Genomic DNA, 16282 nt, shown 5'->3' with positions numbered 1-16282 from the left:
GCTGAAAAATTCTAACTTTTCTCACATTAACTTAAAATTTATTTCAACTCAAAATCCAAGGATACTTTTCCCAATTCAAAAACCATTTCACTCCCCCAAAAAAACTCTCTATTAATATTACACTCTCCTCACACTTCCAAGAAACTCCAAATTAGAAGACAGGAGAAATCTTCTAATCTCCTCTCTCATGCATTCTTCTATCGTCTCGATAAATCAGCTTGAAAAACTGCAGCTTGAAACAGCGAACGATTTAATCAATCTCAGCGAGCTCCATAGTTCCGAGATAACGTAATCGGTTGCCTGGTGGTCACGCAGAAACGATCGATAGATCGCCTCTCTTAAAACGCCGCTAATTGTAAGAAAAATCAGACTTTCGTGAAAAATTCGTAGAAAATCAACGAAATTAGCTAGATTATAATTCAATCTAAAATGATATGCAACAGATGGAATGCGTTGTTTATCTTGAAAAAGTCCAGCGACGTGTTACAGGCTTGGCGCCATGCTTCTCGTCCGCGGGGCAATTTTACCAGAGCTTCTTCTTCGCGGGAGAACAAGCTAATGGAGAACGAAGACGGAATGTTGGCAAGAGGCCGAGAGGCGACGCCAACGAAGGTTACACGTTCCTGGATCGTCCTCGTGGTGAAATTTTTTTTTTTTTTTTTTTTTTTCTTGGAGAGATAGAGAGAACAGCTCGTTCTCCACTTTATCGAACGTGTGCTTTATGCAATACACTCTCTGGGGGTATTTTTGGAACGATGAGAAATTTTTTCGAAGCTTCTATAGAGATCATTTGACGAGTGTTTTATCTTCTATTTTTTTTTCTTTAGTGTGTATATATATACAGGTATGTATTTGGTACTTTTTGAAGGAACAGTTGGTCCATTTTGTTGATCACGTTTTGTGCGATATACTCTGTGATATTTTTGGAACGATGAGAGTTTTGAAGTTTCTGTGGAGTTGATTTATGAAGATCGCACGTTTCATCCCTCAGGTTCTTTAATTATAATTTATTGTAGATACATATTTGCTATTTTTTAAATAAAAACAGTCCACTTTGTCAATCTCGAAGTTCGAAGGTCAGTTTGAAATATTTAATTACAGAAAAATATCGAGAAACTTAAATTCTTGGCATATTAATTATTTTGCACACACGCTGAGTCAGAAAATCTCCATTTTCTTTAATGAAAATTTCATTCGCGATAACTTTTGCGTACATCAAGGTACAAGAGTGTTGTTAGAATTTGAAGTGAAATACTTTATCGAAAAGAAAAGTGCCATTTTTCCCCTTTATCTATTTCGAGAATTATATTTCCCTATCGTATGCTCTTTTTACATTTAACACTCATCGTTACTATTATTAAATGTACAATAACATACTCGAGCAATCATTGACGTATTAAATTCTTGCCACTTCAATTGAAGCTAAAATGATCTCTATTAGAATTCACGAATGAGAGTCACGCGTGTCCACGTAGAGTGAATGAAGAACAGTTTTAGCTCGGTTACGATAGCCATTCACAGCGATATGATAAACAAGAACGCGGAACATCGACCCCGACCAAATCCACCTACACGTCCAAATTCATCCTCCTTCTATCAACCCTTTCACTGCTATTGGAGCTTTGAAAATTTCTTCGCATTGTGCTTATTCAAGCCTTTTGGCACACTTCCATATTAATTTAAGCCCTAATTTCATTCCCTGCACTCTTCCACGATAACACCCTTTGCTGTATAATAACGAGCGAGACTCGAGGCACAGATTTTGGTCAAGATTTGATAAAGGAAATTAATTTTAATTCCAAATTTCGTTAATCAGATTTACATGTTTTGCTCAGGGGGTCACGAAAAAATTTTCATTATTCTAAGCATAGTATTATATTACGCTTATATGCTCCGTTATTATAATTTTTTTAAAAATTCAAAATAACGTCCAATTACCTATGACGTTCGAAATTTTCAGTCGACGATATTCATTTATTTAAATTATTCTAAGCATTTGAGGACTTCCGGTCACTAATGACCACTGTTACCCCATCGATAAAACAATTTCCGGTCACAGGTGACCGACGTGGCAGTTAACGTGTTAATCTACAATACATTAACTTTTCTTACTTAACAGTTACCGACCGGTAGCCTATTAATCGGCTTTTTTTCGGTCGGTAAAGTGTTAATGTAGTACTGAAACGGTAAATAACCGACGCTTAGACGCACAGTCAGAGAGAGAAATCATACATCAAGGGGTTAAAATTCGATAAAACAAAAAATTGCTACCGTTGTGAAACGGTCTGAATCTGCCACGCGCGTTATCTACCAAAATTCGCCGCAGCGAAAGGGTTCACCTACTATTTTCCCCGTGTTTTTCAAAAGAACCGCGCCACACGATACGGGAACATACCCGAGAAATTCCCCCGCAGATCGAATCGTCAAAGCAGTCCAATTTTAAACGCACAATTACGCGACCCCTTTTCGCCATTTCCATTGTCACAGTGACGTCAATGGACGCCCCGGTTGAAAATAACCTTGGCACATTTGCAACACCCCCGGAATCTTTTGTGATTGTTGGAAGATGTAAAAACACCGGTTAAAATAAAACGCTCCCCTCCCCCTGAGTAAGCTTGCTTGTCATTAACGTAAATACGAACCATACGGTTGTAGTCGCCGCGAACTGTTCCATTTTACGACCGACTATAAAAACTTTTAACACGCTTTTCCGAACGTGGAACTTGCTAAAAATACGCCAAAGTCACCGGTGAATTTATCCGAAGTAATGGCTAGCGTTCAACGAGTGCTGATTATTTCGAGATTTATCGCTGGGAACTTTGTGTAGATCGACGTGTACAATTAGAGGGATTTGAGGATGGTTCGTTGCTTCTATTTTTATTTCGACGAATAATTCTAGGTCCTCTATGTCTGAAGTAAAGTTGAACTTAATTTTACTTGAATCGTTCCATGTGATTAATAAGTGTCAAGTAAAATGAATTACTCTCAGCAATGTTTCGTATTTAACCTCGTTTGAATCAATGATTCAGTAAAGGAGAATCCTGGTAACCTCCAGCTTGATTTTAATAAGTAATTACAGGCACACCTAGGTTTATTCGAATCAGTGTCTAGTAGAAGAGAATGCTTACAATGCCCAGCTTGATTTCAATAGAAGATTATAATTCTATCTACTTTTGTATGAATCAGTGACTATAACCAAGTGTCTAGTAGAAGAGAATCCTTAGAATCTGCATCTTGATTCCATTAAAAGATTGTAATCACACCTAGCCTTGTGCAAGTCAGTGAAGAAGTGTCTGGTAGAAGAGAATCCTTAGAATCTCCAATTTGATTCCAATAAATGATTATGGTCACACCTAGCTTTATTTAAGTCAATAACTATAACCAACAAGTGTCTTGAAATGAAGAATCCTTAGAATCTCCAATTTGATTCCAATAAATGATTATGGTCACACCTAGCTTTCTTTAAGTCAGTGACTATAATCGACAAGTGTCTAACAAAGGAAAATTCTTACTACCTCCAGTTTAATTCCAATAAATGATTACAATCACATTGTGCCTTGTCTAAATCAGTGACTATAACCAACAAGTGTCTTGAGAAGGAGAATCCTTAGAATCTCCAGTTTGTTTCCAATAAGTGATTATGGTCACACCTAGATTTATTTAAGTCAATAACTATAACCAACAAGTGTCTTGAAAAGAAGAATCCTTAGAATCTTCAGTTTGTTTCCAATAAGTGATTATGGTCACACCTAGCTTTATTTAAGTCAATAACTATAACCAACAAGTGTCTTGAAAAGAAGGATCCTTAGAATCTCCAGTTTGTTTCCAATAAGTGATTATGGTCACACCTAGATTTATTTAAGTCAATAACTATAACCAACAAGTGTCTTGAAATGAAGAATCCTTAGAATCTTCAGTTTGTTTCCAATAAGTGATTATGGTCACACCTAGCTTTATTTAAGTCAATAACTATAACCAACAAGTGTCTAATGAAGAAAAGTCCTTAGAATCTCTAGCTTAATTCCAACAAATAATTACAATCACATTTACCCTTGTCTAAATCGGTGAATATAATCAACAAGTGTCCAACAAGTGTCCAATAGAGTACAATTTCCAACCTGACTCCAGTAAACGATTACACTCACACCTAGCTCCACTGCAATCTGTAACTATAATCCTGTTTATGGTAACCAACGGACAAGTACCGAACGAAAAACCGAATCTGTCGCTATAATCCTGTTTATGGTAAGCAACAAGTACTGAATGAAAAAGGCTCACAGCGATGAGTAGGTTCCTCATGAATGGAAGGTTAGCCACATGGAGCGTGCACGATCGTGGTAACGGATGCGTGTGCAGTCGCGATCCGTTTTCCACGGTCTGAAGAACGGTAAGAAGAGAGCAAAAAATAGCCATTGATTCACAGCAGTTGCTCTTATTGTCCCAGCGAGTTGTTCGAGTGCGATGAACATCTCTATTTGGCAAACGATGCCACCGATAAACGGAAGAGGTGACGCATACACGTTGAACCGTCCTCACAGACCTTCCGGAAATAAATCGGTCACGGTAGAATCATTTGAAAAGCATCCCAAACTATTTCATCAATCTTTCGACCAACGAAAATTCCCTGTCCCGAACGTGTCGTTATGGTTCTCTTGCACGAGGAAATTTGCGTCTTTACTACGAAAGCTGTGGCTTCTAATTTTTTAATATTTAAAATTCTTTTAAATTCTATATTTACCATTTTTTTTTAGTATGCTATTCAAACAACTGATTTCTCTTTTAAACCGAGAGTAAAACGCCTCGAGGTTTGAGAGTAAGGGAGCTCAGGTGTCTATTTGTGACAGAAAAGTAGTGATTTCTGATTTTGCAATTTTATATTTAATACTTTTTTTTAATACACCATTCAAACAAATGATTTATATTTTAAATCGAGAGTAAAGCCCTTCGAACTTTAAGAGTAAAGGTTCTCAGGTGTGTTTCTCTAACGCAAAAGCAGAAGCTTCCAATTTTTTAATATTCCAAAAATTTGAGAATTTCACATTTACAAATTTTCAATACCTTACTTAAACTAACGACTTTCCTTCAAAATTTTCAATCCCATTAAATCCCCTGTTCCAAAACATTCTCGAATTCTCGAGGTATCTCAAAAAATACGTTTCGAACCCCGAAAATTTCAAGTTCCCTCTTCTCACCCCCTTCGAAATGAACGATCGACACTAAAAAAAAATACGCGTCAAATACTTTCCCGCGAACTATCTCTCACATAAGTTTCATCGAAATCGACTCGTCTTCTAATTTCCAAATGCTGTGCGATGGAATCTCGAGACTTTTGAATATACCGCAAAATGGTGCAACGTGCAAAGGAAAGATCTGCCGCAACAATTTCCATCGTTTTGTGCATCTCGTGTCTGATGTGCGAAACGGTGGAGCAACAGTGGACGTGTATCATGCCGGCGCAATCTGTCTAAAAGTGTAAACTGAACGATCAACGACCAGACGACAGCGGAATCCAAAAGCTCGACCATACAGCGAAGACACGCATACACGTTTAATATCCTCGGCGTCTCGTCAAGATATTTTGGCCAGAGAAGGGGCCATTGGACGGGCTCTAAATACAGAAGAGAATGTTCAACGCGGATCGACCGGCGATTAAGTGTGTTCAACCGAACGGACGGGTTCAAGAACGACGGAGAGACTGGATTATTTCTGTCTGCAAATATTACCGCTAAACGTACAATTTTTCATCGATGTTTGGAAAACCTGAAAGTCGAACAAGGAGGAAACTGCAAATAAAAGAATCGATTTTCTTGTCTTTTTAAGAACGATCAGACGTTCGTTCAAATATCGAATCAATCGCGTAAAAAAATTGAGAGGAGAAATTGTTCGATTAAATATGAAATTGAAAATTTTGGGAATATTTCACATTGGGTGTGTGTGCAACAACGGAAATGAATTCACAGAAAAATGAGAAAGTACGTAGATCGTTGTACGGCCTCGTTTTCGAATTACAATCGTTTCTTGCGGATCAAGGGAAAACGAGTTGATATGAGTGGTTTCATTTGCATACGCGGAGTTCGCGTAACTTGTTACGTACCAATTTCTCAATAAGCAGGCAAGGAACATTGAACGAAGTACCTACTTGCGATGATTTAACGGCGAGAAAGGATGTATCAGTTGCGATACGACTTTTCCAGATTTCGATGTTAGCCTAAAAGTTCGAATTAAAAAACAGACAAAGATATAACGTAGGTTAACGGTATTCCTGGTTATTGTTTCATCTAAAATCTACGAAACTTTTAGCACAATCACTGTACAAATGATCCCGACTGTCCACGAAACTGTTTTCATCTCTGATCACTCCTTTCATTCGTCAGTTTCCTCCGTGCGTGTGACACGAGTTTCCGAAACACAGTGTCTACCTGTCGATTGATCAACGAAGCGATAAAAGCGCAGGTGAAACGACGAACGTGGGCTAGGCCTCAACATTGCGTGACAACGGTGCCGCTGATCACTCGAAACAAGTATACAGAGAGGGTGTGACAGAGTGTAATCTAGGTGGTGCATATATCCAGTATAATACCCAGAAATACTAAGGATCTCTGACGAGTTCCCCTTGAAATTCTACGATATTTATAGAGAGCTCTGTGAACCGACAAGAAGCTTCCCAGGCAATTTTAGCGATTTTCAGGACATTTTCTAGAAAATTCAACTCTTTTCCATGAAAATGTTTTAGGAACCTCCGAGAAGTTTTCCAGAAAGTATTGGAATTCCTTGGGAGAATATCTAAAAATCATTGTAATTGCCTGGAGATTTTTCTATTCCCTACGAAACTCCTTATCAGTGCACAGAATTCACTAGGAACACCTTAGAATCTCAAGGAACATTCGTCAGAAATTGTTATAGTATATGTATATACATGTATATCAACATCGAGCAATTTGGGTGCCTGTAGTAAGAGAGAAAAGAAAAAAAAAGAAGAACAAAAAGAGCGTTCGTCAACGGAGGATTTGGGAATCGGTACCTCCGGGTCCTGGATCTGCTCGGAATCCGCCGATGTACTAGACGTCTTCAGGATGCTGTACAGCTTTACGTAGGGGGCCTTGATCAGCTGTTAGCCAATATAATCGGCCGTTTTTAGCGGGTTTCTTTTCGCTGGATTTATCACATGGGTCCCGTGGATCCTCGCATTCACAGCGATTTCGCGAAAATATTGTTTTCGAAGGTGATCCGTAATTTGTGGAACTTGGAATTGCGAATTTCGGGTTCGCAATTTGCAGGGAATTGCGATTTTTGCGCAATTACAAATTTGTAGGGGAACCGAGAATTAAGGGGAATTAGAAATGTAGGAAATTGCAAATTTGATGGAATTGTCGCCTGGGGAATTGCAGAAATTTTATATTCGAAGACGGCGAATTTTGGGAATTACAAATTTGTAGGGGAACTGAGAATTAAGGGAAATTAGAAATGTAGGAAATTGCAAATTTGATGGAATTGTCGCCCGGGGCATTGTAAATTTTGGGGAATTGCAGAAATTTTATCTTCGAAGACGGCAAATTTTGGGAACGTGGAATTGTGGGAATTTCGATTCGGGGGAATTGCGCAATTTCGGGAATTACGATTTTTGCGCAACTGCAAACTTCAGGGGAACTGAGAATTTAGGGAATTGCAAATTTAAGGAATTGCGAGATTAGGGAATTGCCAGTTTAAGGAACTGTGAAATCGGGGAATTGCGAATTTAAGGAATTGCGAACTTAGGGATTTGCAAAATTTGGAAGTTCGGGAATTTTTCCAAGTCCACGTTTCAAAATCCTCGGCTAAAACGATCTCGAAGATCCAACCGAAAAAATGTCTCGATCGAATCTCGTGAAGATGCGAGGATCCACGGTGCGCAGGAAATACTAACGCTAACTTTCCCTTGGTTCACAGAAACAGAAAAAAGGGATCGGCCAGAAACAATGAAAAGAAAAGCTGGCGCGATAAGGAGAGATGCGGAAAAGAATCGAGATACACGGTGCTCGAATAATGTCACACGATCCGATGATGTCGATGACGACGATATGATTCTCTGTGCGTGAACATGAAGTAACGTGTGAACGGACACGAGAGACGAAGCGGTGCACACGTTAGCGAGCAACGGAATCGATAATAATGACCATGAGAACCAAAAATATATGGAGGAACGAAAATTTGAGAAGAATGCCGGTGAGATGTGCACGAAGAGAGTGCGTTCGTCGAAAATAAACCGTGACTATGCTCGTTGGCAAACGATAAAACTGAGTACGTCGACCCAGGTGCACAACTGAACTCACACTCGAGGTGTGCGATTAACCAAAGAAATAATAACTTATTACGAAGATATCGATCGAGATGACCAGTGAGAGTAAATCAATCGTGTGTCTGTATGAGTCGATTCGATCTGATTTAACGTAACCACGCTGAACGATTTACATTATGCGCTATTCTTTGAGCTGAAGTTTGAACAGATATAGGCTGGACCGAAGATTCGACGTTCAAGGTCGTTACTGGTAAAACGCAGAAAGTGTCGATACAGAAGATTTCTGACAAACTGAGATTAAAGTCAAGTCTATTAATGTATTCTGCATGACGCAGATCTAGGATAAACGACTTAATTTAATGTAAAAAATGTTACAATTCAGCGTGCATTATCAGAATGTAAAGGGAAAATTTAAATAAAAAACTGAGCAATATAGTATACTATATTCACTACTCTCGACTATAGTATTTCACAGAACATACTCAAAAATGATAATTTAATATGACAGAAGAAAAATCGTAGCGATTCCAAGAGACCCAACACCATTGAGATTCCAACGCGATAAAAATATTATCTCCCAAGAGTTTCTTAGGAGAAATTTACGAGTTGAGCGTGGCTACGCATGACACGATTCCACGGGAGGAAATAAATAATGATCAGCTGGGCGAAATAAGGAGGAGAGAATGAAACTGACTCACCTCCCATGATTCTCTAGTCAGCTCTGAGATATCGTCACCATCTTGGCTGCGGGGCTTCCCCTCCTCAGTGGTCTCGCCGGCTTTTCCAGGCTCGTGAGGCGACAATTCAGGCGACAGGTCAGTGTCGGTGTCCGACAGGATGTAGCCACGTTCCCGCCAATAATTCTCGTCGAGCTCTCCATAAAGAGACGGCACCCACGCATGGATAAACCTGTAGAGGTCGTCTACCCTGTGTGCAACAAATAAGAATGCGCGTGTGCATTAATTGACGCGGTCAAGTCGTTCATTTTCTACTCCTAACCGACGTCGTCTTTCCTCGACGTTTGTAATATAGTCTGATCGAACAGTTCTACGATGTTGCACAGTGTTTTGAAACAAAAATTTGCAATTTTGAACATTTTCTTATTACTGAAATTTTCGGGTTCTTTAACCCTTACTGCGTTCTTCGTTTTGACTGTACACTTAAGACTTTTGGGTGAAAAAGGACCTAAGACCTTATGTGAAACAATTTTCGTTTCCAACGCGGCATACGAACCTAGACAATAAACGTTTAAAATAATATTAAGGAACGTAAACTTGATAACAGCAAAAATTACTAAAAATATAGAAAGGCGGTGGGTCAAAAAAGACCCGAATACCGCTCTAGGGTTAAGTTTCTAGACCCGTTGGCGTAAGTCCTTTGCAAGCAATAGAAATTACTTCGAAGGTGGCGAAAAATATTTACATTACTCTGTTTGAAAAATTTCAACATGAATTCTTTTCTTTTTTTTTATTATCACGGTGTCGCCGTGTTTCAAATTTTTCACCGCGAAAAACTTACGATTTTAATTATTTTTTAATATCGAAATTTTCGGGTTATTTAAGTTTCTAAATTCGTTAGCATCGGTGGATTGCATGCAATGAGGATTATTTTGAATAATTCCAATTTTATTTGATTTGGAACTTTTCGAATAGAAAAGTACACTCAAAGGAAAAAGTTCAACCCTTTCGTAACCGAATTATTTTTTCAAAGATCTCTTAATTACCTACTGATCGCTGCGTCTGCAATGGATACTAAATTGAGATTCATTTTTCTCTTTGGTTTCACGAAAGGGTTAAATATTTCGAAATGCAAAGTATATGACTTAAGACACAATCGTATCGTTTCTCCGCGTCGATAACGATAATCGGTTGTGTCACATCGATGTCCAAGCCTTGTAGATTTCCGATGGGAATCTATGCTTGTATGTATAACGGGGACAACAGAAACGACGATGTTTTCAGGAGAGTGAATCGGTGTTTGGGAAACATCGAGTGTCTTGTTTGTTCGGTAACAGTGTTAATATTTGGAAATGATTAATTGGAATCTTGGTGAATTAGGAGAATGTGATAACTTCTCTTTTCGATAAATTACTCGGAGACAGAATATTCCAGTTAAATTACAATTCTTTTTTCAATATTAGCCATAGTCAAATAATACAAGATTTGTAAAACACGAAAAATATCCAAAGTAGAAAAACACCACTTTGTCAATTAACTTAAAATTAAATTAATAAATTAATCAATGGCAAAATTCTTATATCCGCCAAATAAAAAAAAAAAATAAATAAATACAAATATCACAGTTGTTGAAAAAAAAGAAAGTGCAAAGGTAATTTTGCATTAATTAACAAAGTGTTTTCCTTCTTTCCTGAAAAATTCAGTTTCCTCGATTTCCCTGAAACTATACGTGTATAAATCGTCGTTCAAATTCACCCAAGAAAAACGAAGAAAGGTAAGAACGAAGGGGCATCGCGAGAAGAATTTCAAGTGGTGAATCTACTACCTTCGATGCACAAACGGCAGGATGTTCTGCACGGTATTGGACACGTGCTGGTTGTAAACGAAATTCACCACGTTGCCTACGTTGCTTAACGCCCAATTCATTTTCACACGTCAGCTGTCTTGGCCTCTGTGTACGCGTATATACCCGCTGCTGGTAAAGCGCCTGCTGATCTCTCTATCGCGACTTTCTCCGAGCGATATACAGTCGGTTCGAATGTCGACGACCCTGGCAAGGACGTTTCCTGCTTCTCTCACGTAACGTGATGGCGCCGCTCCCTTTTTCTCACCTTCACGATCGTAACACACCTCCTCTCAACCTTAACGTTTCACAACACACTTAACACATTCCGAACGCACTTATATTTATTCTTTCGATGAAAAAATCTCTGTTATAAGAAGCACCAGTGTTGCACCGATCTCGTCGAATGTTACTGTTTCCAAACGGTTCGATCGCTGTTCGAGAATGGATCGAAAACGGAGGCAGGCAAGAATCGAGAACAATGATGCAATCTAGCAAGGGAGACGCTCGTTAGAATCACGCGAGTGTCGACTGGAGAAGAATTAGACGAATGAGTCAACCGGGAATTATTCGTATTCGTTACTATTACCTGAGATGACGCAAACCTATTGCAATTGCGTGAGAAACTCAATTGGATTACGTTTTTTGGTATTGGTTTCGCGATTGAAATGTGTCGGTGATATTTTGTTTTTAGGTTAAGTGAGACTGATGAAAATTTTCTTTTGCGAAACTTATATTTGTGGGTCGAGTTTCTCACAACTGTGTTATTTGTGATTATTTTTGTCGACGTTTTTGCGCGTTGAGTTACCATATGACGAAATTTGCAAAATTATTACGTTAGTAAAAGCGGGAAATTTTAAACGACGAAATTTACGAAATTATTAATTTAGTAAAGGAGGGAAATTTGAAATGGCGAAATTTACGAAATTACTAATTTAATAAGGGAGGGAAATTTGAAATGGCGAAATTTACAAAATTACTAATTTAGTGAAGGAGGGAAATTTGAAACGACGAATTTTACAAAATTACTAATTCAGTAAAAGAGGGAATTGAAAAGTCTTCTTACTAACGCGTTCCAACAGACAGCACAGTTCTAACTGACGTTCTCGTAGAGACAATTACAACGCGCGACTGCAAACAGACGAGAAAATAGAATGAACTGCATCGCGTGCAAAAATGTTCTTTATCTGTTCAATGTTATTCGTCACACGTCGATTACGTCATTATCATCTGTTATGTTTCACGCGGTATGCATCGATTGTTATTCCATAATGAGGCGAGAAACGAGGGAATTATGGAGGGTTATTCGAACGATAATGACAGGTTGATGATAAAAAGAGAATGAAAATTATTGGAGCGTATTCGAAACTGAAAAACGAACGACTGAGTTCGACTCTGAGTGTGCAAGTTTAAGCAGCAAACACAATCTTATCACAATACCGTTATCAAAACGGCAAACCACTGATAACGAATATCGAAAAATTGACAGTGAAAACGATTTAAAAACACGAGCTCTGTATTGTAACATTTCACGTATAATACACGAGATTGTCTAATATCGTATACCTAACCTAACCTAACCCATTAAAAAAAAGAGAGGAAAAAAGATATTTCAGGTTAAGGTAAAAATTGGAAAAATATCAGAATTCGATAAGAATATTCGAGCATCGCGGTATTTATCATTTTTCTCTTCTCGGATCATAAAAATACATCTGTCAGAAGAATCCTGCAGTGTCAGACGCGAGCATATAACGGAGCATCTGCAATCTGAGTAGAGGTCAGTATAGAACGTTACACTTCCAAACCGATGCTGTCCAATGCCTCGTTTCGTCTTTCTTTTTTAACACAATTCTCTAACGACTGGCGAAAGAATATCTCCCACGTAAAAATAAGAAAATTACACCTGAAGACAATTTATAAAATTGCTCGTTCAACGAAAGTGGGAAATTCCAAGTCTTCAGGCTATAGAATAACGCGTGTATGTGGACAAACGCGTTCAAATGGACGACACAGTGTTGCCAACTTACGGAATTCACACCTTACCAATGTACAAAATTGCTAATTCAACGAAAGAGAGAAATCTGATTTCTCGTGTCTATAGGAGGAAGGCAAACACGCTTGAATGGACACTATAGTCCGAACCGATGTTTTCAAGCGTGAAGATCAAATTGTTACATTTCTATATCGAGTTACCAAATGAGAAAATTGACACCTTGGCAATTTACAAAATTACCAACTCAATGAAGGCGGGAAATTCGAAGTCACCTAATTTGAAGAGTAAGGTAACCACGTTGAAATGGCCGGCACTGTTCTAAACGATGTTTTGCGTAGCGGCAAGTACACAGTGTCGCGTGGGTTGACTACGCTTTTACATCGTATTACCTAATCCTCGACCGCGTGACGGCCAACAGAGAGACCAGTCCGTCCTTTCGATTTCCCCGGGCAGTGCAACACTATCTCACTAGCGTACTGCACGCTCTCGCTCACCAGGCCAGAAACACGCGGTGCGTGAATCAGACACGTTTTAAGTACGGAAAAACATAGATAAATTTATAAACGTGTATATGTATATACAGAAAGGAAGTATGATTTTCCAACCGGTTGCGATTCAGGCACGCGACCACGGGTTTCCGTCGCGTTTTCTTCGCGTAAGCAGACTAATATCGCGAACGCGGCCACGCAACGGAAAAGTTGCAACCGCCTAGGAGTACGTTCACGACGATACGTTGAGAAGCGTGTCACGTGATGGCTCGCGAGCTTGGTTTCACGTGTACCGGTGTGCTCGACGCCGCGTATCGGTGTGCAATCGGTTCTGCTGTTCTCAAAGGTGCTTACACACCGTTCTATTTGTTTTTTACTGATATCTTTCTGGTTTAAAAAATCCCGCCAAGAGTGTAACTCTTTCGGTAGCGATGTAGAAAATTGGAGGTTAGGTCGGTAGAGGGCTTTTTGATTTTAGATACCATGCAATGGTAAATTGTGAATTATGAATGTATTCTAAAAATTATCAAATTGAACCAATGAAATTCAAAACATTCAGATATTCAAATTAAACCAATCAAATTCGAAGTATTAAAATTCGAAGTATTCAAATTCTAAATCAAGTTTCTTAACCCCGTCTAAAAGATACGGCGACTATCTAACAGGTACAGGTTTATCTAATCAACCCCAAGTAAAATATTGGCCCACTATAACTATAGATTAGATTCCTGCAAACTTCTCTAATGTATTTCAACGCTATGAAAAACAACATTTACAAACAACCTTGCAGCAAGATTATTACTAATAATTCCAAGAACTTCTTTAATCCTTCACGCATTAAAATCTCGATCAACAAAGTGAATCCTTGAACAAGGATTACTTTATCACGTGTTCGTCAACAAAGAAAAGATATTTTTCATAGAATTGCACGGACGCGGCAATGGAGATAAAAAAAAATTCCACTGAAACTTCATTCTCAGGAAATTGAAAACAAAAAAGATTTAATACGAAAACGTTTCTATTTGATTTAGAATCTTTTCAATGGAATAATATAGAATCGATAAGATGAAATTAAAAAAACATTGACGTTTCACCATGTTGACCAACGAAAGAACGAGGGGAATATATAAATAGCTACAGTTTACTGGTGGACTCGAGAGATCTATTTTGCGACGGTTGCTGCGCTTCACGTGCCCGCTCGTAATTTCTGTCGTTTCTTTCACGGCAACGTGGCGCGTTTCAATTTACAAAAATAACAACGACGCTCGATTCTCCGAGAATCATCGTTTCTCCTTCCTCGAAAAATGAATTATTTTAATAAAGATATCCGCTGCCGCGCGCGGGAACGATTGATTTATCGCTGCTTCCGGTTGCGAACGTTCTTCCGCGGAAATTGCGATCGGTGCAGTTAAAAACAGAGATAAAAATAAAGACGGATTGGAAACGACCTTTAGAGAAATTCCTCTGTGAAGCGGTGAATTAACGTGGAAACGAATTTTTCACGAAAGAAAAAAGAAACGTAAAATCCGTGGATTTTCAAATCTTCGTAAATATACTTTTCGAATTTTTATCTCGAAATCTCTTTGAAATATTTCACCTATTTTATCTTGGTTAATTTTAAAGAACATCGAAAGAAAATCTAAAAAAAAGTAGCTAAAAATACTTAAATCCAGAAAAATGACGACAGTCGAATTTTCAGAAATTCGATGTCTTTTTTACGTGCATTTTATTTGAATAAAATAACTAAAATATATGTTTACGTGTCTAAAAAAAAAAAGTTATACCATCGTATGTGTATTAAAGAAAAGTCGACGTGTTGCAGTGTTACGTAATCTAGTAAACAGAGATATGAAAGAGGTTAGGTTTGATTTACCTGTTGCGCGGTATGCTGAACCAGTATTCAGGCCGTAGCTTCTTCTTCCCGTAGCTCATTATAGGCGTGGAGCGTGGAATCTTCTTATCTTTGGGTCTTCCGGTTCGCATTCTCAGGTACAGTGGAGGATCTTCGCAAGAATGGGCTGGTCTTGGTATAAGCTCTATATAACGCGACAGAACGATTCATTATATCATATGATTCTCGTATCCTCATCCTTTAGTTACATCACTAACTGATTCTCTCGATATTCGAGACGCGTGTCTGCGATATCTCAAATAAATCGTCGCACAAGAAACACAATATTCAAAAATCCACTGAATACACCTTTTTCAATTACAATAAAAAAATGAAAAGAAAGTGTAAGAAGCTTTGACTTTTTCTTTTCAGGGGAATACTTTAAGACAGAAGCAGACACATACGAGGTTTGATGAAAAAAACAAAAACAAAAAATGAAACAATAATTGTAAAGTTAAATTGTCCCCTGTAGAAGCTACACATCTTTATCAACACTCATTTTACACTTCTGAGAACACTCTTTGTAGACAACTCTTACAAATGGCTTTTAAATCAGCCTTTGAATTTCCCTTTGTCTTTAGATTCGTTTGAAAACAACGTTCTCTTAACCAATTCTTCAGTTCCACAAGCAGCAAATAAGTCACACAAAGCCAAGTGAAGTTAATATACTGGGTGTCTTTTTTCTAATGAAAATTGAAACTGTACTTTAAATGTACTTCAATTTGTTTTTTGTAAATTTTTATCTTCATTTGTGAAATATTTAGTTGCAAAAGCACAGTCCTGCTATTTTTTTCATCAAACCTCGTAAGTCGCAGACAATATTATCGTACGAGTGTTTCGTTCGGGAGATTGTTATTCAAGTATTAAAATATGTGTTCGCAAGAGACAAACGTACAAATTAGAAACACGAAAACGGGCACAACATCGCAGAACAGCACGCGGGGAAAACAGCTTGGAAGACCGGAAATCGTGTGTCGAAACGATCGGTGAAGAACGGTCGTGTAAATCGCCAACGAAATGTTACACAGAGATTGTAAAAATCATACACAGAGTGTGTGTGTGTGTGTGTGTGTATATATATTTATGTATATATATATATATATATATAAATGTAT

General features: G+C 38.2%; 1 protein-coding gene across 4 annotated transcripts in view; it reads right to left on the bottom strand.

The window, feature by feature from the left end:
* LOC108577441 (TLD domain-containing protein 2) overlaps nucleotides 1-16282 on the bottom strand; it is a 57544-nt gene that overhangs the window by 36028 nt on the left and 5234 nt on the right. For 3 of the 4 annotated variants that reach the window (XM_017940588.1, XM_017940590.1, XM_017940589.1), the window contains 2 exons: nucleotides 15150-15312; nucleotides 8974-9202 (listed from right to left, as the gene is read on the bottom strand). In XM_017940588.1, coding sequence (XP_017796077.1) covers nucleotides 8974-9202; nucleotides 15150-15312 — 392 coding nt within the window. Of the gene's footprint in view, nucleotides 1-7021; nucleotides 7109-8973; nucleotides 9203-10777; nucleotides 11276-15149; nucleotides 15313-16282 lie in introns of those variants that run through there. The other variant, XM_017940591.1, reaches the window with a different exon arrangement.

The sequence above is a fragment of the Habropoda laboriosa genome, unplaced genomic scaffold (assembly GCF_001263275.1).
Source record: "Habropoda laboriosa isolate 0110345459 unplaced genomic scaffold, ASM126327v1 scaffold648, whole genome shotgun sequence".
Taxonomy (NCBI): Eukaryota; Metazoa; Arthropoda; class Insecta; order Hymenoptera; family Apidae; genus Habropoda; species Habropoda laboriosa.
This window is presented reverse-complemented; position numbering and strand designations above follow the sequence as displayed.